We start from the raw sequence: 25,103 nt of genomic DNA on the forward strand, positions 1-25,103 counted from the left end.
ACCTCTTTGTACTAAAATATTTATTGCTGCTCTTTTTGTGGTAGCAAAGAATTGGAAATTGAGAGTTGTCCGGCACTTAGGGAGTGGCTGAATAAGTTGTGGTATACAATAGTGATAGAATACTATTATGCTATAAGAAATGACAAGCAGGATGATTTCAGAAAAATCAGTAAAGACTTAACTTGAACTGATACAAAGTGAAGTAAGCAGAACTGGAACTTTATACACAATGTTATCTGTGAACTGAACAATTGTGTAAGACCTAGTTAATTCTCAGCATTGTAGTGATCCAAGATAATCTCAAACACTCATGATGAGAAATGCCATCTGCTCTCAGATTAAAAACTGATGGAATCTGAATACAGACTGAAACATGCCATATTTCATTTTCTTTCTTCCTATATTTTTCATTTGAGATCTCTTTCACAAGTGGTTAATATGGAAACTTTTTTGATATGATTGCACATGTAAAATCTATGTTGCTTAGCATCTCAGGGAGGAGAGCCAGAAGAAGGGAGAGAATTAAGAACTCTAAACTTAAAAAAAGAAAAAGGTGTGTGTGTGTGTGTGTGTGTGTGTGTGTGTGTGTGTGTGTGTGTGTGTGTGTGTGTTTTTAAATATAGTAGGGGAAAAATAAAAAATATATTTTTTAAAAGGCAGTGAAGCAAAACTAGGCAACATATCAACTAAAGCTGACCATGTATGAGTGTCATGCACCTATAGTCCCCTACCCTTCTTGACAACGAGGGAAGGCTTATTTTCTTGCCTTTTCTTTGAGGTCACATTTGGTGGTGGTGGTGATGGTGGTTGTTGTTGTTGTTGTTATAGTTTTTCACAATTTACTTTTTATTTTTTTGGCAGTTCTTTCCATTTTCCTTCTAGCTCTATGTACTTTAGGTCATATACCTCTTATCTTTATACTTCTCTGTAGTCTTCATGTTTCTTATGGCCCAATAATGTTCCATTGGGGAGAATACATTTCTAATATAGTAATTAAAATTTTTTAAAAAATATTTATATAGTGCTTCCTATGTGGCAGGCTCTTTATAATTATTTCCTTTGTTCCTTACAACAAAATTCAGAGGAGATACTATTATTATTTCCATTTTACAGATGAGGAAACTGAGACATATAGAGATGAAATGACTTTCCTAGGTTTACATAGCTACTAAATGTCTGAGGCTGGATTTGAAACTCAAATCTTTCTGACTCAAGACCTAGTGCCCTACCCACTGTACCCATTACTTACTACAGTGTATTGAGAGCCGTCTTTTTCCAATTGTGGGCAAGTCCTGGCCTCTTGGTAGTAAATGGTGCCAAGACAGGAGATGGTTAGGATGGAAACAGCATAATGGTATATCAGTTTTTTAGATGGAATATCTCCTAAGTCCATTTCAGAATTCATTTCAAAATCAAAGGTATAGATGGTTTCTGGATTCAATGGATTATGCAAAGCTGACATTGTTTCAGAGTGAAAGTTCTTTCTGCAATTATACTTGAGATCTCTAGATTTCTTAATGAATTTTAATCTTTTTTTCTGTTCAATAGACCATGTTCTTGCAACCCTGCTGGAAGTACAGATGAATGTAATATTGAGACTGGACGTTGTATTTGTAAAGACAATGTAGAAGGATTCAACTGTGAGAGGTAGCTAACCCTTGTTGTAGCTACACTACATTTTCCCATGTGACATCCCCAGCTATAAATAATTCATTCTTTTCTCATTTTTCAACAGATGCAAACCTGGATTTTTTCACTTGGAGTCATCCAATCCTCGAGGCTGTACCCCTTGCTTCTGTTTTGGTCATTCTTCTGTCTGCACCAATGCAGAAGGATACAGTGTTCATTCCATCACATCTACTTTCCAGTTTGGTAATTGGGTTTTTCCATTTCCGTACATTGAAGACTGTGCTTTGACTATTAAAAGAAGCACTCATAATGGCTGTAAGAAATGGATTTCCTTTGGTGGTGCAAACACCTTTACACTGAATGTATAGTTTTCTCCTCGGTTAGCTCTTTCATTTAATGGGAAATATTGTGGTTGGAAAGCTCTTGGTGTTTAATGGGAGATATAAATTTCATGCAGAATAGATAAAAGTATGACATTTGGAATGTTACAGATTTAACATAGTATCACAATTACAAAAGTACTTATATTTTTGTTCTCCGCTTCCAGATGAGGAAGGATGGCGTGCTGAGCAACGTGATGGCTCTGAGGCTTCACTCCAGTGGTCTTCTGAGGATCAGGAGGTGTCTGTGGTCTCTGACAGTTACTTTCCCATATATTTTATTGCCCCCGGTAAGTGAAACTAGAAAGGCATTTATTTGGTGCCTTTACATATTCCAGATTTCTACTTCATTGCCTGTCTTTGGTATGTGGTTTCTGTATTTCAGACAAGTTTTTAGGTAACCACCTGCTGAGTTATGGTCAGAATCTCACTTTCTCCTTTGGAGTGGAAAGGAGAGATACGCGACTCTCTGCAGAAGATCTGGTCCTTGAGGGAGCTGGTCTTCGAGTCTCTGTTCCCTTAATTGCGCAGGGCAACTCCTATCCCAGTGAGAATGCTGTGAAATACGTATTTAGGTAAGGCAGTGGCAATGTTTGCCACACCTAGGGCATGAAATCTGTCTTTGCTGTTGGGGGTTATGGAAGAGAATTGGGAGAAAAGGGACTTTTGACTATGACTTATAACTGTAATACAGGGGGATGGTGTAGATGGTATAAGGGTGATATAAGGGCAGCCCAAGGGGCCCATAGGCAGATGTAGAAGTTGGTATGTGGGTCAGGGGTCCTTCACCTAAGCTGAATGAGAGTTAGATGAACTCTTCCACCACCAAAGCCCCCTTTAAGATCACAATTCTCTGCCTCTGCCTCTGGGAGTTAGAATCAGTTCTGTTGGACAGTTGGTATAGTTTCCAGGAAGGAGGCTAGGACTTCCTGAAACTAAACTGTTTGATAAAGGTTTGCCAACTAGAGCTAATAATCTGATCTGACTGCTGGTGATAATTGGCCCTTGATAGGTAAAGGCAAAGGCTTCAAAGATCTTTAAGCTTGAGGTTAAATGGGTTTATTTGTAATTAAATTGACTCAGGTAAGAGGGAGTTGGAAAGTGGGTAAAGGTAAGCTAAGATCTTGGTTAAACTAATCGCTAAGCTACTTTAGAAAATACAGAATGATCTTCTTTAGGTGCATCAGTATGAGAAAACCTTGAGGGCAATCTCAACTCTGATATTCTTGGTTGCTGACCCAGGGCTGCAAAGCCTTGGGTCAGATGGTGATGTCTTAATAGTAGAATTTATATCTTGCTTATAATAAGGGTTGTTGGGTATGCCAATGAGGCTGTTGAATTTGGCTAGCAATGGTAGTTGTTCCTACCTGCCTAATAAATCTACTCAAAACCACCCTGACCACTCAGGGGCCCACTTTTCCACCCTTTCCTCCCTAAACCTGGAGTTCAGAGCCAGAAGTGAAGTCAGGGGCTTGGGTACCCCTTTTTATACCCTCACTTCAACTGGCACCCGGCCTGGGTCCTCTGCTAGGTTCTACGTTCTAAATTGACAACTGCCAGTTTGCACCCTAATGAAACATGGTTGCAGGATTTTATAGATAACAATCTTCAGTGAGTAACGTCTGTATATCTGATGGGAAAGGATGGCTTCCCATGCTTTATGACAAAGATTTGGTTGCATTTATGCATTCTGTATATTGCATTGCTAGTGGAAGGAATGAACCAGGAATGCTTTGTGAGTTTCTGGAACCTGATTACAGAAACTAATAGGAAACTTTTCCATGTAGGCTTCATGAAGCAACAGATTATCCCTGGAGACCTACTCTTACTCCTTTTGAATTTCAAAAACTACTAAACAATTTAACTTCTATCAAGATTCGTGGGACATACAGTGAGAGAAGTAAGTTATAAAACAATTTGGAAGGCCTGAGGGGAATTAATCAGCTTGTAGAATCTAAAACAACTTTCAAGTTAAAGTAGTATATAAATCTTATTGCTTCAGAGTGATCACATTATTGCATAATAACACTGTTCCAAAAGAAATACTTTTAAATATTTAAAATATTTTATATTTTATTTGCAGGTAGTTAAATCTTTCCCTTTATGCTTTATTTGCATCTTTTCATTTGCTCAGCAAATCTTTTTCAACTACTGATAACATAAAAGTAAACATTAACTTGGTCCTTGACAAAATTTCTACTTTACAGATTCTTATTTTTAATACTGAAGTCCAGAATTCAAGAAAAGTATATATTGCACAAGGAAAAAAAAAGTCCATTTTCACTTGATCCTTTCATATCAGGAGATCTGCTACAATTTGTATAGGAACTTCTTCTACTTACAAACATTATAGATTTTCCATATCTTAGAAATTGTGACTTAAATTGGTTGATTTGACAAGAATAATTTATCACCTGCGGTCTCACCTTCTAATGAGGAGCTAAAACTCTCATCTTGCTTTTGAGATCACATTCAAAGAAAACTTTTACTTCAAAGACAAAAAAAGCAAGCTCACTTTTAAACTACAGTATTTTATTTTTGTTGTTTGGATTTTTTAAAAATGAAAATCTTGGGCAGCTGGGTAGCTCAGTGGAGTGAGAGTCAGGCCTAGAGACAGGAGGTCCTAGGTTCAAACCCGGCCTCAGCCACTTCCCAGCTGTGTGACCCTGGGCAAGTCACTTGACCCCCATTGCCCACCCTTACCAATCTTCCACCTATGAGACAATACACCGAAGTACAAGGGTTTAAAAAAAAATGAAAATCTTTTCATCTGTAAAGATAATAAACCCTTGGAGGAAAATATGATTGCAATGTTTTAAAAACAACAAAAAACAAAGGTTATGAAAATCTAAGTTAGCTCACACAACTGACTGAATTAATCTGTTAGTAAAGAAGTTAGTTCTCTACAACTTCTTTATTCAAACAGACTATATGGAAGCAACTTTAAAAAAATATATTTTTCTTATCATGCAAAACACACCCTCCGTATTGGTGGTTGTTGTAAAAACACACTCATACAAAACCCAAACTCCAAATAACCATAAATACATTGATGTGAAGATAGTCTGCTTTGATCCACATCCAAGAGTTCTTTCCCTGAAGGTGGATAGCATTCCCTATCATAAGTCTTTCACAATTGTCCCAGATCATTACACTGCTGAGAGTAGACAAATTTTCACATATAATTATCATACAATATTGCTGTTACTGTGTACAGTGTTCTCCAATTTCTGCTTTTTTTGCTCTGCATCAGTTCTTATAGATCTTTTTAGCTTTTTCTGAAATCCTGCTTATTATTTCTTATAGCACAGAAGTGACTCTTTGTTCATTGATTTATTCTCCTACACATATACATAGGTGCTGGATATTTGGATGATGTCACTTTGGCAAGTGCTCAGCGTGGACCTGGGATCCCTGCAGTTTGGGTCGAGTCCTGCACCTGTCCTATGGGATATGGAGGGCAGTTTTGTGAACGCTGTGTCTCAGGATACAAAAGGGAAACACCTAGTCTTGGACCTTACAGTCCTTGTGTGCTTTGTACCTGTAATGGACATAGTGAGACCTGTGATCCTGAAACAGGTAAGGATGTGATCTGGTGCAGTTACAAAGTATGAATTTTCTATTATTTAAGGGAGGAGAAAAGGAGGGAAGTTGTATTTACTATGTGGATCTATTATTCCTGCCTCGAAATAGGTGTTTGTAACTGCAGAGATAACACAGCTGGTCCACATTGTGAAAAGTGTATTGATGGCTACTATGGAGATTCAACAGCTGGTACTTCCTCCGATTGTCAACCTTGTCCATGCCCAGGAGGCTCAAGTTGTGCTGTTGTGCCCAAGACAAAGGAGGTGGTATGCACCAACTGTCCTACTGGCACCACTGGTAATTCTGCATCTCTTAAATGCCTTCACTGAGATTGTTTCTTCACAACATTGTTTATGGTTTTATCTGGAAATTTTTTTTTTGTTTCAGATATCTTAGTTGAACTGATGTGGTTATTATAGTAATTTTTAGATCTGTTAGGTAAATGCCAAATCATTTGAAGAGAGTAAGGCCTAATTATTGTTTCTGTGGTTATACTGAGGTTTGGTGGTAGCATTGAAAATATTTGACACTTTCTCTGGAATTGTTTACTTTGAAAATACATCAGGACTCATTGCATTAAGCTTCATGTTGGGTATATCAAGGTAGAAAGGCCACCTTCAGTTATCAGTCAGGGTATTAATCACATATGCAATCTTTCAATTTTATCATAAAATTAAGCCTTTCTTATCTAAGGTTTCTAATTGCTAGAATGAATGTGGAACTTCAGTGATTATCTGCTTTATTTCTTCAGGTGATTTTGGACTCTGAATTAGTTGTCTGGTAATTTTTTTAGACATGTGACTTTTGATTTCCTCTTTAAGCTGTTTTTGTGCCTGACACAATCTTATTCACTGTATGTGGAAAGTCAGTGAAAAAAAAAAGCAGGAATACAAATACGGAATTACTTTTTTACCTGTCAGTTCATTCTCAGATATCAGAAATTTATGATCCCAAAGTACATTTATAGATGATATTTTTTAAATGGAGCTTTATATGGAATCCTAAGTAACTGATTTCAATCCTTTTGCCTAAAGAAGGCTCATCTAATCTAGTAACATCTAGCTAAGAAAATAATCTATAAGGAATATAACATGTGCGTGTATATATATATGCGCATATATATGCCGATTCTTTAGAATATACAACAATATCTTACTCATTCTTAATGCTCAATGTGGTTAAATACTTGACCATTGATTATCAGTAATAGAACTATTATATTTAGGAGGTCCAAGAAAATGAATAAACTTACTAATTAGCAATATTTCTGATCATAATTTTGGGAAATAAAAATGCTTTGTCAGGTATCAGCAGGAGCAGGCTTCTTCCTCACCTTCACATTTGTGGCCTGGAAGAAAGGCTCTGAGGTTCCTTGCATGCTAAAGAGGGAGGAAAGGCCACTGTTAACATTGAAAGCATAGAACCAGTAAAAGTAGCAACAGAAAGCTGTGGAGCGTGGAGCTGTAACTACATGGCAGAATGGGCAAAGAATTCTTCATGAGAAGGCTCTGGGAACATTAACATTATTACTTAATCAAATGGAACAAAGTTGTACTCAGCCCTATTTATATTTCACAGTATAGAATATGGTGTTTTGGTTGTGGTATTGCATGGGATATACCTATAGGCTTAAAAATAGAATTAAATATTCTCACTTATAACATAATCTGTTATTTTAAATTCAAATTATAATCTAAACTATGTAATTTAGCAAGAGAATAAGAACCTGAGAATGAATTATTCTAAGGTGACTATAAGGTACAGACCTTTTAACTTCTTTCTTTCCCCTGGTGTGAGGGCATCTCCTACTTTTACCTGCTCCCTTTTGGAGACTTCAGTTTTATCTCTGCCCTGAAGGTGCAAAGAGAACTTTAAGCCCTGCCTGAGCTAGTAAGGGAGAGAAAAGTGAACAAGAGTGTGGTAAAAGAGAGAGTTGATTGGCCTGGCAACCAGGACATGATGGCTCTTGATATCTCTTTCATTCTGTGACTCGTGTGGGGTGAACTATATCACTGCTTCCACATTTGTGTCCTTTTCTGGAAAATGAGGGGATTCCAGTTCAGAGGCTGGTAAACCTTTATTTATTTACTTATTTATTTAAGTAAAGATCCAAATAAATATTTTAGTGTTTGTGGGCCAATAGATAGACAAAGTCAAGGATGGACTTATAAAACAAGAAGAAAAAGAAATTTCTGCAAGTTTTTTATTGCCAAATTAAAAATATTATAGTAATTCAGTACTTAAAAGATTTGCAATACAGATCTGCTAATGAGGAGAATGGAGTTCTTTTTTTGGTGGGAATAATATTTTCCTTAATTTGAGGTTCAAGGTTAGTGTTCCTGATTATCAAAATTATTTGCAAATATCCTTCTGTTAATGTTGATCTATAATGAAATTAACTGTTTCATCTTTGAAAAAATCTTTTTACTTAGATACTGCCAAAAATTGATATCAATCAACAAACATGATTTAACTGAGCGCAAAAAACAAACTTATTTTCTTTGAATAAATTTCTTTGGCTACTGTAATCAAGCGTGATGTAATTAACTCACCATCAGTAAAGCTTGCCCGTCAAATGATCCACTTGGAAAATTACTTTTATTCTATCTTCATTTTAATTTTTTATTTTTATCAAGAAATTCTGTTATGAAAAGGTAGTCTATTTCAAAATTTCTAATACTTTTGACTTGCTTTCCTATGAATTGGGAATATGATGAATGCTTAGGTAAGATAGATTGTATTCTTTTAACATAGCTATTGTGCAATTTGCATGATAATATACACATGCTTTGCCATTTAATTTGAAAACAAAATAATCCATACTCAGCAGTGTCTTAAACATGCAACATTCAAGGCCTACCTTTTTCTTTTTGTTTTGATGTGATGGTTATGAACTGGTAATAATGTCCTGGTACAATGATATGAATGGTACTCAAATGTCATCCAGTTATGATTTCGACAGTGCTGTTTGTAGGTGGCTGAGCATCAGTGTGAAGATATCACACATACAACATATGCTGTAGTTCAAACAAAAGTGTACCTTTGTGCCACTAAAACTGTATTTATAGACACAGGAATGTGAATTTTACATAATTTTTATGTTATGAAGTATAATTCTTCTTTGACTTTTTTTCACTTCAAATATAAAAAACTGGGCAGGTGGGCAGGTCAGTGGATAGAGAGCCAGGTTTGAAGACCAGAGGTCCTGGGTTAAAAACTGGCCTTGGACACTTTCCTTAGACACATACTACTAGCTCACAGGGCCATATAAAAATAGGCAGCAGGACATTATTGATATTTGCTGACTGGTCTAAATCAGTTTTCTTGAAAGTTTTAAATTTTTAAACATGAACCCCATCAATAAAAAAATTATGTGTGTATTTATTTAGAAATAATATTTGAAAAGTTTAAAAGGTATAGTAAAGAATAATTTAAAATAAATTTCATTTTTATTAATGGTAAAAAACATTTTCAGTATTATTAATAATTTTAGTGAGGGCAACATGATCAAGTTATGCTTCCTTAATTTTGCAAAATCTTAGTTTAACACTTTTTGATAGGTTGAGCTACTCAAAAATTTAGCTTCATTTTAAAATGGATGTCATAACTGTAAAAAAGATATTTTAAAGATACATAAATCCCAAAATAATATGTATCATTAATTATCCTCAGTCATGATACTCATTTTTCTTTCCCATCCACCAGTTAGGCAGAAGTTTTTGTTTAAGTTTCACTAATAAAATTGCATCTTCTCTGTAGGTACCATTAAATGGAAGGTATTACATTTTTTAAATAAATGGCTTCATTGCCCAGTGAGACTCTTTTGAATATATTGAAATAGACCAGGAAATTCAACTTTCAAATTGAAGTTTGAAAATATGAGAATTTTTATGTAGCACCAATATTCTTGGCAACCAACAAAAGTTTAACTTTAAAATACCTTACTAATTAAGATGGTTTCATACTATCATTACCTAATATCTGAAGGCCTAATTTATACTAGAGTTGAGAGGTTCATTATTGATCCTAGCTGATATAAATCCCTATTTCAAATTCTGGTTACTTTGAATTTGAGGGCTGAAATAGACTACCTTGTCATAACAGAATTTCTTGATAAAAATAAAAAATTAAAATGAAGGTAGAATAACAGTAATTTTCCAAGTGGATCATTTGACCGGCAAGCTTTACTGATGGTGAGTTAATTACATCATGCTTGATTACAGTAGCCAAAGAAATTTATTTTTGCCTTGTAATGAGACTAGACAGAGTATTGTCTTTTGTATTGTGACTTCTGCCACTTTCTCATTCACTTGCATGCCCATCTTTAATATTGTTTGTAATACATGGTTCCTTTGCAGGAATCTTTTTATACCACCCACCCCATTTGTGAAGGTTAATTTAGTTAAAATTAGTGTTAAGGGTTAATTTGATAGGAATTTTGACAAAAGTGAGAGTGCTTTGATAAAAGACTTAGTTTGATTTGAAAAGAAGTACATATAGAAAATAAAAAGGAGGAAAGAGAGATTAATACCTTATGACTATACCTAAATTCCTAATCCTAACTAAGATTTCTAAAAAACTCCATTCTGACTGTCTTTGAGGACAGGTTCTTCTGCCTGGCAAATACCAGGCCTAACTACCTACACTGCCTACCTAGAAATTTATTAACTATCTACCTACCTATGCTAATGAATAAACATCTACCACCTACGAACTCTTTAAATTTGTTTTTCCCACTGGCAGTAGTAAAAAACTATCAGTCACAGAGGCAAAGACAGACTGACTGACCTCCTGCTCTCTAGGGATCCAGAGGCAAAAGTCCCCCAACTCTCAACTGTCTCTTTCTTTATATATCTTGTCTCCTAGGTAACAGAATCTTCAGCTCTAACTAACTCACAGAAGCCTGAAGTTCTCTTCTTAGCTCTACTGCTCTTACTTTGAAATCTGTCTGTTCCTGCCTCTTAAGGAGACAGAGGGAGAGATTAAGAAAATCTCTTTAACATTAGATAATAGGACTTATAATTCCACTTAGCTGGGTATACCCAAGCTGTAATACATTGCAATATGCTAAAAGTGAATGAATGAGTAAAGATGCTATTAATAACTTCACATACCTTAAAGATTAGGTGACAGACAAATGGAATGAAAGTGTTGCCTCTATTTGATGTAAATGCTTAATAAATCTAATTACTTTTTAAATTTAAAATTTAAATGCAATTTCTATTATTTTACCTCATCATAGTAAAACATCTTGTGTGCTCTACTTTGGAAACCTCTGGTTTAGATCAGTGATGGTGAACCTTATAGAGATGGAGTGACAGGACCCTCGCCCTCATGGTGTGTCATGCCCCCTCCCCTACATCAAGTGCTGGGTGCATCTTACCCCACACAAGGGAGGGCGGAAACATTCCCATTAGGCTGCTGGGTGGAGGGGTAGGGGAAAGTGAGGAATGTCCTCAGTGAGTATAGAGAGGGGGAGGGGAGTGACCCAAGCACTCTGCTCTGCTCCAAGCTCTGCCACCTGTGAGCTGCCCACCTTCCCCCCTATGAGCTCCCATTGGGCTGCTATGCAGAGGGACGGCAGATATGAAAAAATGTCATCAGGTGTGGCGGGGGTCGGGGAGGCACAGGTGACTGCATGCTCAGAGAGAGTGCTCTCGATGCCATCTAGCACCCATGCCATAGGTTTGCCATCACTGGTCTAGATGGTCTTAAAAAAAACCAAAACATCATTCTAGAATAAAAGCTTAAGACAGTATACTTTTTTTTCCTCTGAAGAAGTGATCCCTACTGAAGAAGCAGAAATGCTCCCTGGCTATTGTTGTTAATTCTTTCATTATCAGTAGCATAATCGATAGAATTTAGTGAGCTTTGTACAGACTTTGCTCCTTTCACCTAATAACTAGGTCATAATATTTAATAGCCATTTGGCACATGAAACTTGAGAATTTTATAAAATGACAAACTTGTTTTTACCTCCCACCCCAACCCACAACATTGGTTTCTTTCCTTTATAGGTAAAAGATGTGAACTTTGTGATGATGGCTATTTTGGAGACCCCCTTGGTGAAAATGGCCCTGTAAGACTTTGTCGACATTGTCAGTGCAGTGACAACATTGATCCCAATGCAGTTGGAAATTGCAACCGCTTAACTGGAGAATGCTTGAAGTGCATCTACAATACTGCTGGCTTTTATTGTGATCGCTGCAAAGATGGGTTTTTTGGGAATCCCTTGGCCCCCAACCCAGTAGACAAATGCAAAGGTAATAGTTTTCAATTTGGAGCCTGATGACCTCATAAAGAAAGGACATAAAATCATTATACATTTTAAATTGATTCATTTTCTGGAGTTGGGTGATACAGTAGGTAGAGCTTCAGGCCCAGAATCAAGAAAGACCTGCATTCAGATTTCACCTAAGACACTTACTAGCTGTGTGACTCTGGGCACATCATTTAACCCTGCTTCAGTTTTTTCAGCTGTAAAATGGGGGTGATAACAATAATTAATCTCCCAAGATTGTTGTGTGATCAAATGAGACAATAATTATAAAATGCTTGGCAGAGTGCCTGGCACATAGGATGAGCGCTCTCTCTCGCTCTCTCTCTCTCTCTCTCTCTCTCTCTCTCTCTCTCTCTCTCGCTCTCTCTCTCTCTCTCTCGCTCTCTCTCTCTCTCTCTCTCTCTCTCTCTCTCTCTCTCTCTCTCTTTCTCTCTCTGTATATATATATATGCTTATTCCTTTCTCCCCTGCTGTCTCTCAAGTATTGTGATTGCTTGGTCCACAGACTGTGTTGGTAGACTTTAAGATAAATTTGTGAAGGAAAGAAGGAAATTTATACACATATAAAATTTAATATTTTATATAATACATAATTTATAATTTATATAATCCATACAAATACAAAATACAAATTTGTACAAATTTAAAAAGCAGTAGTGTCCTTACCCTCAAGGAGCTCACATTCTTAAGACAACATATAAAGGGAGTGAGTAGTGTCCCAGGGAGCAAGGAGTGTCTTCATTTGGGAAGCCACAGAGGAGATGAGTGGAACTTTAAGGGATTTGGTCCACCCATTTTCTGGTAACAGTGGCAATGATGATTTGATTATAGTTCCAACAAAATCTTGGTGCATTTAGGTTTGGGGTGTGGTGGATATATTCATAGCAGTAAGTCATATGGCAAGAAAATGGCAGGGGGAAGAATGATTATTTGGGGATAACCAGAGAATGAGTTTTCCATTCATATAAAGGAGATTATCTACAGCCCCTCCTAATAGCATTTCCTCAATTAATCTGCATTCATTTTTCTATCCCTTAGCTTGTAATTGTAATCCTTATGGTACTGTGAGTCAACAGACTACCTGTAATCAAGTAACTGGGCAGTGTGAGTGCCTTCCTCATGTCACTGAGAGGGATTGTAGTGCCTGTGATCCTGGATTCTATAATCTTCAAAGTGGACGAGGATGTGAGAGGTAATAGTGAACCTTACCTTGTTAGCATTCTCAGGAGGTTCTGTGACTAAGGTGCAGGACTTGGATTCAAGTAGAGTTGAGTTTACTGGCTACATGACTTTGAACAAATCATTTAATCTCTCAGCTTTGGTTCTTCAGCTGTAAAATGGGGATAAAGGATAGTGCTTACCTTACAGGGTTGTTATGAGGGTCAAATTATATGGCATAAGCAAAGTGCTTTACAAATGCTAACTATTATCATTATCCCATAGTTATAGTATTTTCCCCTATGTTTAGGAGGTGATGGTTTATAAGTGAATGAACTAAAACTATATTGAATTGGAACCATAAATGTCTGTTTAGCTTTCACTTTGTGCAAGGCATCATTGATTGGCAATATTCCTTCTTTTTTCAGTGATCCATACTTAACATCAAGAAAGAAAAAGAAAATCCACATGTGATTTTGATGGGGTAAAGGTTAAAGTTTATGTTAGGGTTTAAAAAGAAATTCTGCATAGAACTCATTAATATTTGTCACCCTTTTTACCCAAGAGAATTTGATTCCCAGTCAGTAGTATTTGTCCTCTCCTAGTAGAAAAGGACAATTCTTTTGTATGCTTAGAAAACTTTATTCAGTCTTTTTCTTCTGTCTAAAACAAAATGATGTATTTTATCTTTCTTTTTTAGATGTAATTGTCATGCCCTAGGTTCCACCAATGGCCAGTGTGATATCCGCACTGGCCAGTGTGAATGTCAGCCAGGCATCACAGGTCAACGCTGTGAACAGTGCGAACCCAACCACTTTGGCTTTGGACCTGAAGGCTGCAAACGTAAGGGATCAGTAGTCCAATTTTAACTATCCTGTTACTTGTTGCTATCTTGTTATTCTTTGTTGCTAATTGCCTTACCAACACAAGACTTTACCTGTAAAGTCTTCCCTGGGTAGATGATTATATTTCCTGTTCTTAGAAGTCAAGAGAGTTAAAAACATTTACTATATAATGATTTTTTTTCTTTCTTCCATTTCCCGCATTATTATCTGCAGTTGGTTGCTTTTACTTTTTATCTAATAAATTAAACTTTTCATTGATCACCTCTTTTTAGACAGGCTATTTATAGGACTCTGTCGATTTATTTACAGCAGTTTCTCATTCCGGTTGCTTTTGTGGGGCAGGTCTAATTATAATAATCTTTCTTCCCTTGACATAAACAAGTCCTTGGAACCATGTTACAAGATGCTTTCTAAATTCTTGTAGTTCTCTTCTGGAATGTTACATCTCTTACTGACCCAGACAGGGAATAATATTAGTAAACATATCATAAATTATACCATAACTCCATCTTCATTTGAGTTTCTCAACTACTTAGTAAGGAAACATTGAAAACAGGAATTGTGAGGATGGAGGTGTCTCTGCAAGGTGAAATGCCCCAGAGCATTTAATGGAATGACTTTCTTCCTGCTGATACGCCGCTTACTGTACCTTATGGGGTGCCCAGTGCACTCAAACATTGTTTTTGTTCTCAGTTTCTGTGCTACCTGCCGGGCAGATGTTCTCACTCTAAATCTGATAAGTAGGTCTCTTAGAGGCAGTGCCTACTAAGAATGATGGTGCAGGCTTTTTTTGATAAGCAGAGTTCTGTTCAGAGAGAGCCTCTTCTCTTCTTCCTGCCCTATTCCTGCTTTGATTGAGTCTTTCTCCGTTTGCTCTGCAGCATGTGATTGTCACCCTGAGGGTTCGCTTTCCCTCCAGTGCAAAGATGATGGCCGCTGTGAATGCAAGGAGGGTTTTGTGGGAAATCGTTGTGACCAGTGTGAAGAAAACTATTTCTATAATCGATCTTGGCCTGGCTGCCAGGAGTGTCCTGCATGCTACAGACTAGTGAAAGATAAAGTAAGTCTTTAGCAGTGCCTTCTTACAACTTTTACTGTTTAATGGTAGAAAAACATTTTAACTCTCTTTGCATACTGCTTTCTGCAAGATGGGCCAGTAGCTGTATATAGTTTGCATGTCATTTTTTTTTTCATCGTACACCTGCCAAGGAGACAGCAAGCACTAGGGAGAGACTGTCTTAAGGAATATCTCTAGGAGGATGCCTGAGAAGGCATTTCACTTGTGCCCTCATTTTTTTCCTTCAATCTGTTGAGGTTGCTGAGCATCGCATGAAACTCCAGGAGTTAGAAAACCTTATAGCAAACCTCGGAACTGGAGATGAAACAGTCACGGATCAAGCCTTTGAAGACAGACTGAAGGCTGCAGAGAGAGATGTTATGGACCTACTGAGTGAGGCCCAGGACATCAAAGGTAGGTGTTACTGGTGGCTCCATTGGACTGGCCAATTGATTAATTTACTTATTGCTTAAGGCTAATATGATATATTATGAATTTCATAAGTGCAGTAGTAAATTTAAAAATTTTTAACTTGGGTTCATTGGCAGATGTTTATTAAGCATCTCCTCTGTGCTAGAGACACTGGGGATATAAACCCAAAGAATGAAATAATCTTACTTAGAGTTTTCATTCTACTATTGGAGATAATATGTGCATCTATAAAGATATTTAGATAAATTCAAATAGAAGGTTGTTAGAATGGGAGGCCATTGGGGGAATTTGGAAGGGTAATGGTGCAGGAGTGCCTTAAAGGGAATAGAGATTCTTTGAGTTGGCTTTAAGGAAGGAGTGCTTTCTAAGTCCAAGGGACAACTGTACCAAAGGCATAGGGAGAGGAGATGGAATCCTGTGTGAAGAATAGAGAGAAACCTGGTATGACTGGATGGAGAGAGGGAAAGAGGAGTAAGGCGTAATAAAGCTAGAAAGCGAGGTCAGAATGGAAGGATTCAGTTTGATCCTTTCTCCCCCCAATTCTGTGGGATGTCTCCACTCTCCTTGTTGGCTATTCTGGGTCTGTCATGGCTGGTTCTCAGCTTCCCAGCACCCCTTGGGCTTACCCAACACTTGTCCAGCACTGCCACAATGCTGTAACTGTGCTTCTTTCCTGCAGGGAGGGCCTCAAATGCTTGTCAGCTAGTTTTGTCATCCTGCTGGGGTGCCTCAGCTAGAGGCTTGAGCTTGTCATTTGAACAAAACAAAAGAGCCTGATGAGTGAGGTTAAAAGCTGTTTCCTCATTCTATTTTCCTTTTCCATTTGCGAATGTTTAGCCTGGGAATATCTTCTGGGTCATCTGTTCCCCTGGTCTCCTCTTTGCTGAGAGGAGCTGTTGTTAGTGAGCCTCTTCTCATTTGGTGGGGGAGAGTCCTATATATCAAAATGTGCAAAATGATTCCTAATAATAAGGAACTTATGGGGCAACTCACAAGTGCCCACTACCTGATATGAGGTTCTTTGGGTGTTGTAACAGAAGTTGGATGTAATTCCTCCCCATGAAAACTTATAGGATAAAGAGATAAAGGAATTCACTGTTTATTTTGTTCCAAGGCCCTATACTGGCAAGGAGGAAACAGAGGTAAAACAGATTTTTTTTTCAGTTTTCCAGTCATTTACATTCTATAAATTGTCAATGCTCGTCCATTTTGACATGCACATCTCTAGCACATCTCTAGAAGGATAAATCTGAAGAGTTAAAGGCACTGAAATGAAAGTTATATTTAAAGGTAAAAATCCAAGGCACTATGGTATCTGCCTACGTATTTCACAGGGTTGTAGTGAGAGCCAAATGAGATGGCAGGTGTAAAAATACTCTGTAAAATGTAAAGAAGCACTCGTAAGGGATTTTCATCATTGTCATTATTAGGAATAATTTGCATCCTTGAGGTGTTCCACTTTTTCCTTAGAGGGATTATCTTTTTCCCTGAAAGCAAAGCATCTAGGACAATGACGGTGAACCTTTTAGAGGCTGTGTGCTGTGCCCTATCATGTCTGTCCTTCCCCTCCCAACCCTTCCACTCTAGACAGGGAGGGAGAAAGGGAGAGAATGGGCTGAGCACTCTGCTCAGGGGAGGGAGTAAATGCTTCCATTGGGCTGCTGGGCAGAGGGGTGGGCAAGTGTGGTGGAGAGGGGGAAGGGAGTGGCACCCCACCCCCAGTCCTGCTTTTCATGCCATTCGTTTGCAATCATAGATTTAGGATTTCTTTGTAGATTGGTGGGGAAGGATGTTGGTTAGAAAAACTGGGGACAAGCAAGGGATATCTAGGTAGAAGATAGTGGTATGCTGTAAAGATTTCTTAGAAACCTATTGGACCCAGTACAAAGCTCAGCTATTCTCCTGGACTTTAAGCTGAGCCCAGTGACTGAATTCATAGGGAAGTTAGGAGTAGATAAAACATTTCTGGTAAGAGAATTTTATTATTGATTTTGGCCAGTTTGTTTGCTTTTTGTACAAATGCCCAGAAACTGTTTTGTGAGATTCATTTTTAGAAACTTGAAAAAACTAATAGTGGCCTAGTTTAACTCTAGTTTTTTTATTTTGTTGTATGTTTGTTATTAATTTTATGACTTAAATATAGAAGAAATTTTAAACAAATACTGTCTATTTCACTTAAAGATCTATGATTCTCTTATTTAAGAAAAATATTTTACTTAACAGCAGGTTGCCCTTAACAGCTAATGGTGTACCCATTTGTGGTATCAGTATAGACCTTTCCATCATTAACCTGATTCAAACATCACTTTTTAAGAGTCTTGGAAGAAGAATATGTTATCATTCCTTTAATAGCCTATACTTCTCTATAACCTATATTCACCTGTTTATAATACAGGGATCTATACATTTTACTCTTGTCTAAGTCATTTTGTCGATTGTAGAGAAGCTGGGAGGTTTTTGAGGGACAGTACTTGGAAGCAGCAGCATTCCACCTCCTTCCCATCAAACCTCTGGGATAATGGACATCCTAAACTGCCACCAGCAGTTAGGTCACAGAGTGGCTGATGGTAAGGCTTCCCAATATTAAGTGGGTAAAGCCCTGCCTTACTGTTTTTTGCTTAGGCTCAAGTGGAAATCACAAAATTAAAGCAATTATTTTGTCTTTTAAGATTGAAAGTGTATTTTATACTTTCATCTACCCTAAGAATATGAACAGACACTACTATATAGAGTGATTAAGCCTCAGAAATAAAATGTTAAGACCTGAAAAAAACTTGAAATATTTCTTCTACCCTGCTTTCCAGACTTTACTTTCTTTGAAGAACTGCCCCAGCATGATAGGATAGCTACAATACAAGAGAATATATTGAATTGAGGGGAAAAGCTAGTAGGTCATATAAGCTGGAACATAGATTATGGGAAGGGGAATAATATGAAATATTTAGAAAGATAGATGTTACATATTGTGTAGGGCTCTAAATGCTAAACCAAACATTTTGTGTATTATTCTACAAGCAGTAGGAAGCTTCCTAAAGTTTATTTCAGGATAAGGAAATATCCCAACTTTTTGCTAATCCGTACTAATGTCTGGTGGCATAACTAATAATTTCAAAAGTGAGCATCTCAATCAAAACCTTTACTCCCTTTCCATCAGTTTCGAAGAATGCTAAGAAATTCGTGTACTCAAACTGTTGTGAATACCCATCGCTTTTTCTTCCTTAAGACCAAATTTTGGTATTTTGTTGTTTTTTAATTATCAGATGTCTTGTTTCCCAAATCTTTATTCATCTTTGTTCTTGCCTGTGTCTAAATTGTAGAAAACCTGAAATGAGCAAAGAGTTATTATAAGTAACCAGTTAGCTCAGTAACTTAATTCACTTTATTGGCCTTAATTTGTTGGTATACCCAAATTTCATGTGAATGTGTTAATATTTGCACTATTTGATAGGGTCTTACTCAGTGTATGAATCTTTATGACACCAGATTTAAAAATATATATATCAGGTTGATTGATTTCCACCTACTGAATTAATTAAATGGCTATTATGTTCCAGGTGCTAGTGATATGAGACAAAAATGAATCAGCCCTTAATCAAAATGTACTGAGGAACATATAATATGCAAATTCTCATTTGAAGGGATTTAGAGAAGGATAGGGGAAAGGGAGGAATAAGAAGAGAGAGGAGTGAGTCAGAGGTGGAGAATTCTGAAACGAAAAGTGAGTGCATTTTAGACTGGGGGTGAGGGTAGGGAGGTTTCTGCCAAGGAACAGAGACAATACAAGAGAGTATCAAGAGGTTGGGAAAACTAGCAAGCCACTTTAGTTGGAACATAGATTGTAGGAAGGCGTTATGAATAATAGGGAATATTTAGAAAGGTTGGTGTTAGCCATATTGGGGAGAGCTTTTAAAGGCTAAACTTAAGAATTGATGTTATTAACCTACAAGTGGTAGGAAGCTCCCTAGAGTTTTTGGAAAGAGATATGGTTAGATCTGTACTTTTTTTTTTTTTAAACCCTTAACTTCTGTGCATTGGCTCCTAAGTGGAAGAGTGGTAAGGGTGGGCAATGGGGGTCAAGTGACTTGCCCAGGTTCACACAGCTGGGAAGTGTCTGAGGCCGGATTTGAACCTACAACCTCCCGTCTCTAGGCCTGACTCTCAATTTACTGAGCTACCCAGCTGCCCCCAGATCTGTACTTTAGAAAGATAAATTTGAGAGCTCTATGGAGAATGGATCAGAGTGAGGAGGACTGGAAACAGGGAGACCTGTTAGGCAGCTCTAGTAGTAGTCCTAGTAAGAGGTTATGAGGCAAGCTGTTAGAGAGGTAGAATTGACAAGACTTGAAAACTGGAGAGAATGGAATTTGATAATAGTGGGGATTTGATTTAAAGTAGGTGGTAGTAGATGACCTTGATTTTCTTAGTCAAGTAAAAGATGCAAATGGGTGGTGGTAGGATGCTGAGAGATAGGGAGAGGGAGAAAAATAGAAAAATAAAATAAAAAAAGAATGCCATGTAGCATTGGAGATTAGGTAGCATAAATTCGTAGTGGATCCACTTAGTAAGTTATATAACTTACTCTAGTAGTATTACTGGGTGGATAGTGGGGTAGTAATTGACAGTTGCAATATGAGAAGGGGAGGGTGAGTGGGGATAATTGGAAAAGAGACTGAAGGATAGAGGATAGAGTTCAGTTGAAGTGTTCAATTATAAAGTCAGAAGTGAATGGACAAAACCATTTTTCCCCTTAAAGCGCCATTTCATAAAGGAAAAGATTTTCAGTAATCAAAAGTGAAAAAGAAAATTTTAATATTTGATTTTAAAATGTGTGATTTGCCAAGATAAAATTATGTAATCTTGAAATATATATTTTAGGGACTGATGATACATTTAATTAATATATTATGTTCATGTTTATGGCAGCAGTGGTAGCTTAGAATAGACTTGAAAATAAGAAAGGGTAGAGGAAGACCATGTTCACTTTGAAAAATTAAGTAAGTTGTATCTCCTGAAATAAAACCACTAGCCCTATGTTTTAATTTAAATGATTTCTACCAGCCTCAAATAAATGATAGATTTCCTCTCCCAAATTCATTTGTAGATGTAGACCAAAACCTGATGGTTCGTCTTCAGAAGGTGAATAATACCCTGTCCAGCCAAATCAGTCGCTTACACAATATCCGCACCACTGTGGAAGAGACGGGAAATTTAGCTGAGCAAGCTCGCACACGAGTCGAGAGCACAGAAAGGCTCATTGAGATTGCTTCCAGAGAGCTGGAGAAAGCGAAAGTGGCCATTGCCAATGTGGTAAGTGTTACTGTTGGAACTGGGTGTGCACCATGGTGACCTGCAGTATATTTTGTTACTGGGAGGGAAGTCATCAACTATTTTTACTCTTCTTTCTATCTATAGATCTCTATAATAAATTACTTTAGACTTTGAGAGCTGAAGTGGATCCTGGAGAAAATGTAACCCAATTCCTTCATCTTACAGGCACAAAAACTGAGAATCAGACAGTAGAAAAACTTGTCTGAGAACACAGCAAGTTATTTTAGAATTGGACCTGAGATTTTTATTCTCAGTCCATTATTTTTTTCCTTAGAGTACTTCATAGCCTTCCCTTGATGCCATTTTCTTAATGATAATAGAACTTTAGTAGCATTGCCCATAGAGTTGTCAAGAAATAAGCCTCATATTTGTTTTACTAGCTTTTATTTCCATGCTACTGGGAAACCTAGCATTCTGTTGATCTTTTATGAAAATAGAAGTGATACTTGGGTTTTGAAAATATCCACCACAGAAGTATAGTATAGAAAAGCCTTGTTTAGGCAATAGTTTATTTGAAGAAGACTTCAGTCTTAAAACTGACTGCATGCTCAGTGTGAGTCAAAAAGTGACAAAGTTAATGCCATCTTGGGCTTTCTAGTTGGAATAGAATAGAAAGGTATTTATTAAACACTGACCCTTTGCTGAGCACTGAGTTTTATAACCACTGTAGATACAAGTAGTCAAAGTAAAACAGTCTTTGCCCTCAAAGATTTCATATGCTAATTAGGGAAAACACCACATATATTTGAATTAGGGAAAACACCACATATATAGAGCAGTTGGAAAAGCCTGCTGGTCCTTAGGGTTTTATGGTTGTACTAATTGTAAATCCTAAGGATTATTTGGGTTGAAAAGGAGAGATTCTGTTGGGACCTGGATAGGTGGAATTGGATCTAGGGTCCTTGGAGGGAGAAAATAATTGAAAGAATGTTGAAATTTAGAGAGATGTTAATCTCACTGTATTCTGTGTTGGTCAGATCACAAATGGATTATTAAATTTAGGCTGTGACATTTTGAGAGGAACATTGAACATTGAATATGTTTAGAGAAGTATGATTAGGATGCTGAAGGGCCTGGAAACCATTTCATCTGATGAACAGCTAAAGTTACTAAAGATATTTAGCCTAGAGAAGAGACTTAATAGAGCTTCTGTCACTAACATCAAATATTTGAAGGACTATTTTTGAACCCAGAGAGGAGAACTTGGGCCTAGTAGTGGATAGAAGTTAAGGGGATGCAATTTTAACTTAATTTGAGGGAAAACTTTATATATTTGTATGCTTGCTATGTTCACGCAGAGACTGGATAAATACTTTTTGAAAATGAGTTGTAATGGGAAGGAATCATGCTTGGGTAGTCTCTGAGGTTTCTTTCAGCTCTTTAACAATTTTGTCATCTTCTTGAAGTTATTAGTAATATTTAATATGTAAGTAATATATAATAATATACATCTTTATAAGTGAAGCTATTGCTAAATAATACTATAACCTTACCATTGGCATTCACAAACACTTTTCAGTTCTCTCTGTTTTTGTTTTATTTCATGTTCAGTCAATTACCCAACCAGATTCTACTGGTGATCCTAACAACATGACTCTATTGGCAGAAGAGGCTCGTAAACTTGCTGAACGGTAATTTCTAGATTCAAGTATTATCAAGGTTTATGATTGGGCATGTTTTCCTGTATCCCTCCCCATATTTGTGCTTTTTTTTCCTCCTCATAACCAACTTTTAGTGAGTTACACTTTTTTTCTAACTTTTTTTTTCTGTTGTCATCAGTTAATTTTTATTGCTCTCACCTTTTCTTTGTTAAAATCATTGTAAAATCTCTGTCTTGGAGTTCAGAGTGTTCTGAGGCCTAGTCGAGAGAAAAAAAATTTTTTTGAGACATTTAGATCATTCCATCTTTTTATATTGATTTAAACATGGCTAAACTTAGAAACTTCAAGTTTTGGTGTATGTTTGTTTTTGGCTATGTGGCATGTAATGTTTAGTGAATTTCTGTTCATGTATCTATTGAAGATATAAAAAGATTAACATTGGAAAACTCCTGCTCATTCAAATAATTCTGAGTTGCTTTCTGAAAAAAATATAAACGGGGAACATAATTTTTAATATGGCTAACAAAGTAATATATAGTTGGGGTTTTGGAGAGTTGCTTTTATGACTAGATGAGAATGAAATATAATTTGTTTTAATTATAATTTGGTGCTTCTGAATTAATTTCGAACATTTGAATATAGCTTATCTCAAGTAATTTAAACACCTACCCCTATATGTTCTTTTTTTTTTTTTTAAACCCTTACCTTCCATCTTAGATTCAATACTGTGCATTGCCAAGGCAGAAGAGTAGTAAATAAAGGTTAGGTAGTGAGGTTTAAGTGACTTGCATAGGGTCACAAAGCTAGGCAGTGTCTGAGGCAAGATTTGAATGCAGGACTTCCCATCTCTAGGCTTTGTTCTCAATTCACTGAGCCACCTAGCTCCCCTCTCCTGTATATAATCTTTTGTCTATGTCTATGTATATTGATAATTTTCTAAGAAAATAATTTCACCCAACATAAGTACTCAAAGGAGTTAAATATGCCCATGTTATCACAAATTCCAAATTAGACAGATCTTTAAAAGTATTTCTGGAGTTTTGCTGAATTCAGTGACTATTTTTGAACATTAAGGATGATTCTATTGCTAAGAATGGTGCAAAATTATGTAATGCATAAATAATTTAAAAAATTTGACTCTTTCCTATAATAATTTGTCTTACTTTGACAGATATAGTTAATATCACAGTGTGTGATCCTCCCCTGCCCCCTAAACAGTAGAATATTTTTGACCTTTTCTTATTTCCTTATTTCATGACCATCTAGATCATGAATTTGGTCTGTCTTGATTTGCTGGGGCAGCAATAGAGATAACTGACAAGCACTTCAATCATGCTGTCTTTTATTTATTTTATTTTATTTTTAAACCCTTACCTTCTGTCTTAGAAGCAATACTGTATATTAGTTCTAAGGCAAAAGAGTGGTAAGGGCTAGACAATGGGGTCAAGTGACTTGCCCAGGGTCACACAGCTAAGAAGTGTCTGAAGCCGTATCTGAACCCAGGACCTCCCGTTTTGGGGCCTGGATCTCAATCCACTGAGCCACCTAGCTGCCCCCCATGCTGTCTTTTAATCTGAAGTTGCTGATGATTGGGAAGAATGTCTATGCTATTCATTTGTGAATCTTTTATTAATATACTAGTATTGGAGGCAGGATTGTCTTAGCTTGACAAATATTAACATCTGTCTTGAAGAGTTTTAAAATAGAATGATAATTAATCCAAATTTTTGATCTAATACAATAGATTCTTTTCATTGTGAACTCTGCCCAACACTTCTCTGTAGTTTAATTGAAATGTTTTACATATCTGGGATAAGCATAATTTTTCATGTAATAATTCTCATGGCAGCTTCTGGTTCATATTACTTGTTCTTTTTCTAACCTAGGCATAAAAAAGAGGCTGATGACATTGTGCGAGTAGCCAAGACAGCCAACGATACATCAACTGAAGCCTATAATCTGCTCTTGAGGACTTTGGCTGGAGAGAATCAAACAGCAAATGAGATTGAAGAACTTAATAGGAAGTGAGTCAATGTAAAAAGTGCTTGCTCTTGGTGACTGTGCAACAAAAAATGACATTCTGGTGTACTAGGGGGTATGTGCAAGAAAAGCTTTTACTTACTCATTTGAAATACCCTATAGCAGTAATGGTGAACTTATGACATGCATGCCAAAAAAGGCACCCAGAGATCTCTCTGTGGGCATGTGTAGGCCCCTGACTTGGCTGCCTGGGAGTCTGACCCTGCCTCTGAACACAGGGGTTGGGGCACTCCAGCCTCCTTTTACCATTGCAGGGCCAGAAGCCTGGCCCCACCCCCTGAACTGAACACAAGGGGAGGGTATGGGGCACTGGACCTGCCCCAGGCCCTGCCCCGAACACAAGGGTGGGTGGGACAGGGCATGGTTCACAATGGGAAGTTGGAGCACAAGCACCCAGCCTGAGGGAGAGTGGTTGGGCGGGGCATGGCATAGGGTCCCTANGCACAAGCACCCAGCCTGAGGGAGAGTGGTTGGGCGGGGCATGGCATAGGGTCCCTAAAAATTCCAAAAGGTTTGCCATCACTGTCCTATAGGAATTTGATCAGGGAAGCAGAGTTAAGTTAAGTTAAGCTTTTGAGTGTACTTGATGACTTATTGGAATTGCAGGGGGGCAGCTAGGAGAACTAGCCCTAGAAAGTGGAGGTGTCTTGGGTTCAAATTTGGTCTCATAGACTTTCTGGCTGTGTGACCCTGGACAAGTCACTTAACCCCCATTGCCTAGCTCTTACCACTTTTTTTTTGCCTTGGAAACAATACTTAGTATTGATT

The 25,103-nt window shown here is 37.3% G+C and overlaps 1 protein-coding gene across 1 annotated transcript in view; it reads left to right on the plus strand.

Annotated features, from left to right (window-relative positions):
• LAMC1 (laminin subunit gamma 1) overlaps window positions 1-25,103 on the plus strand; it is a 58,989-nt gene that overhangs the window by 18,496 nt on the left and 15,390 nt on the right. The window contains exons 7-21 of the mRNA XM_044674900.1: window positions 1,549-1,647; window positions 1,736-1,872; window positions 2,177-2,299; window positions 2,395-2,584; window positions 3,797-3,909; window positions 5,367-5,588; window positions 5,703-5,891; window positions 11,612-11,857; window positions 12,913-13,066; window positions 13,733-13,875; window positions 14,759-14,937; window positions 15,192-15,348; window positions 20,468-20,673; window positions 22,246-22,325; window positions 24,182-24,319. Coding sequence (XP_044530835.1) covers window positions 1,549-1,647; window positions 1,736-1,872; window positions 2,177-2,299; window positions 2,395-2,584; window positions 3,797-3,909; window positions 5,367-5,588; window positions 5,703-5,891; window positions 11,612-11,857; window positions 12,913-13,066; window positions 13,733-13,875; window positions 14,759-14,937; window positions 15,192-15,348; window positions 20,468-20,673; window positions 22,246-22,325; window positions 24,182-24,319 — 2,376 coding nt within the window. The remainder of the gene's footprint in view (window positions 1-1,548; window positions 1,648-1,735; window positions 1,873-2,176; window positions 2,300-2,394; window positions 2,585-3,796; window positions 3,910-5,366; window positions 5,589-5,702; window positions 5,892-11,611; window positions 11,858-12,912; window positions 13,067-13,732; window positions 13,876-14,758; window positions 14,938-15,191; window positions 15,349-20,467; window positions 20,674-22,245; window positions 22,326-24,181; window positions 24,320-25,103) is intronic.

This window comes from Gracilinanus agilis, chromosome 4 (assembly GCF_016433145.1).
Source record: "Gracilinanus agilis isolate LMUSP501 chromosome 4, AgileGrace, whole genome shotgun sequence".
Classification (NCBI taxonomy): Eukaryota; Metazoa; Chordata; class Mammalia; order Didelphimorphia; family Didelphidae; genus Gracilinanus; species Gracilinanus agilis.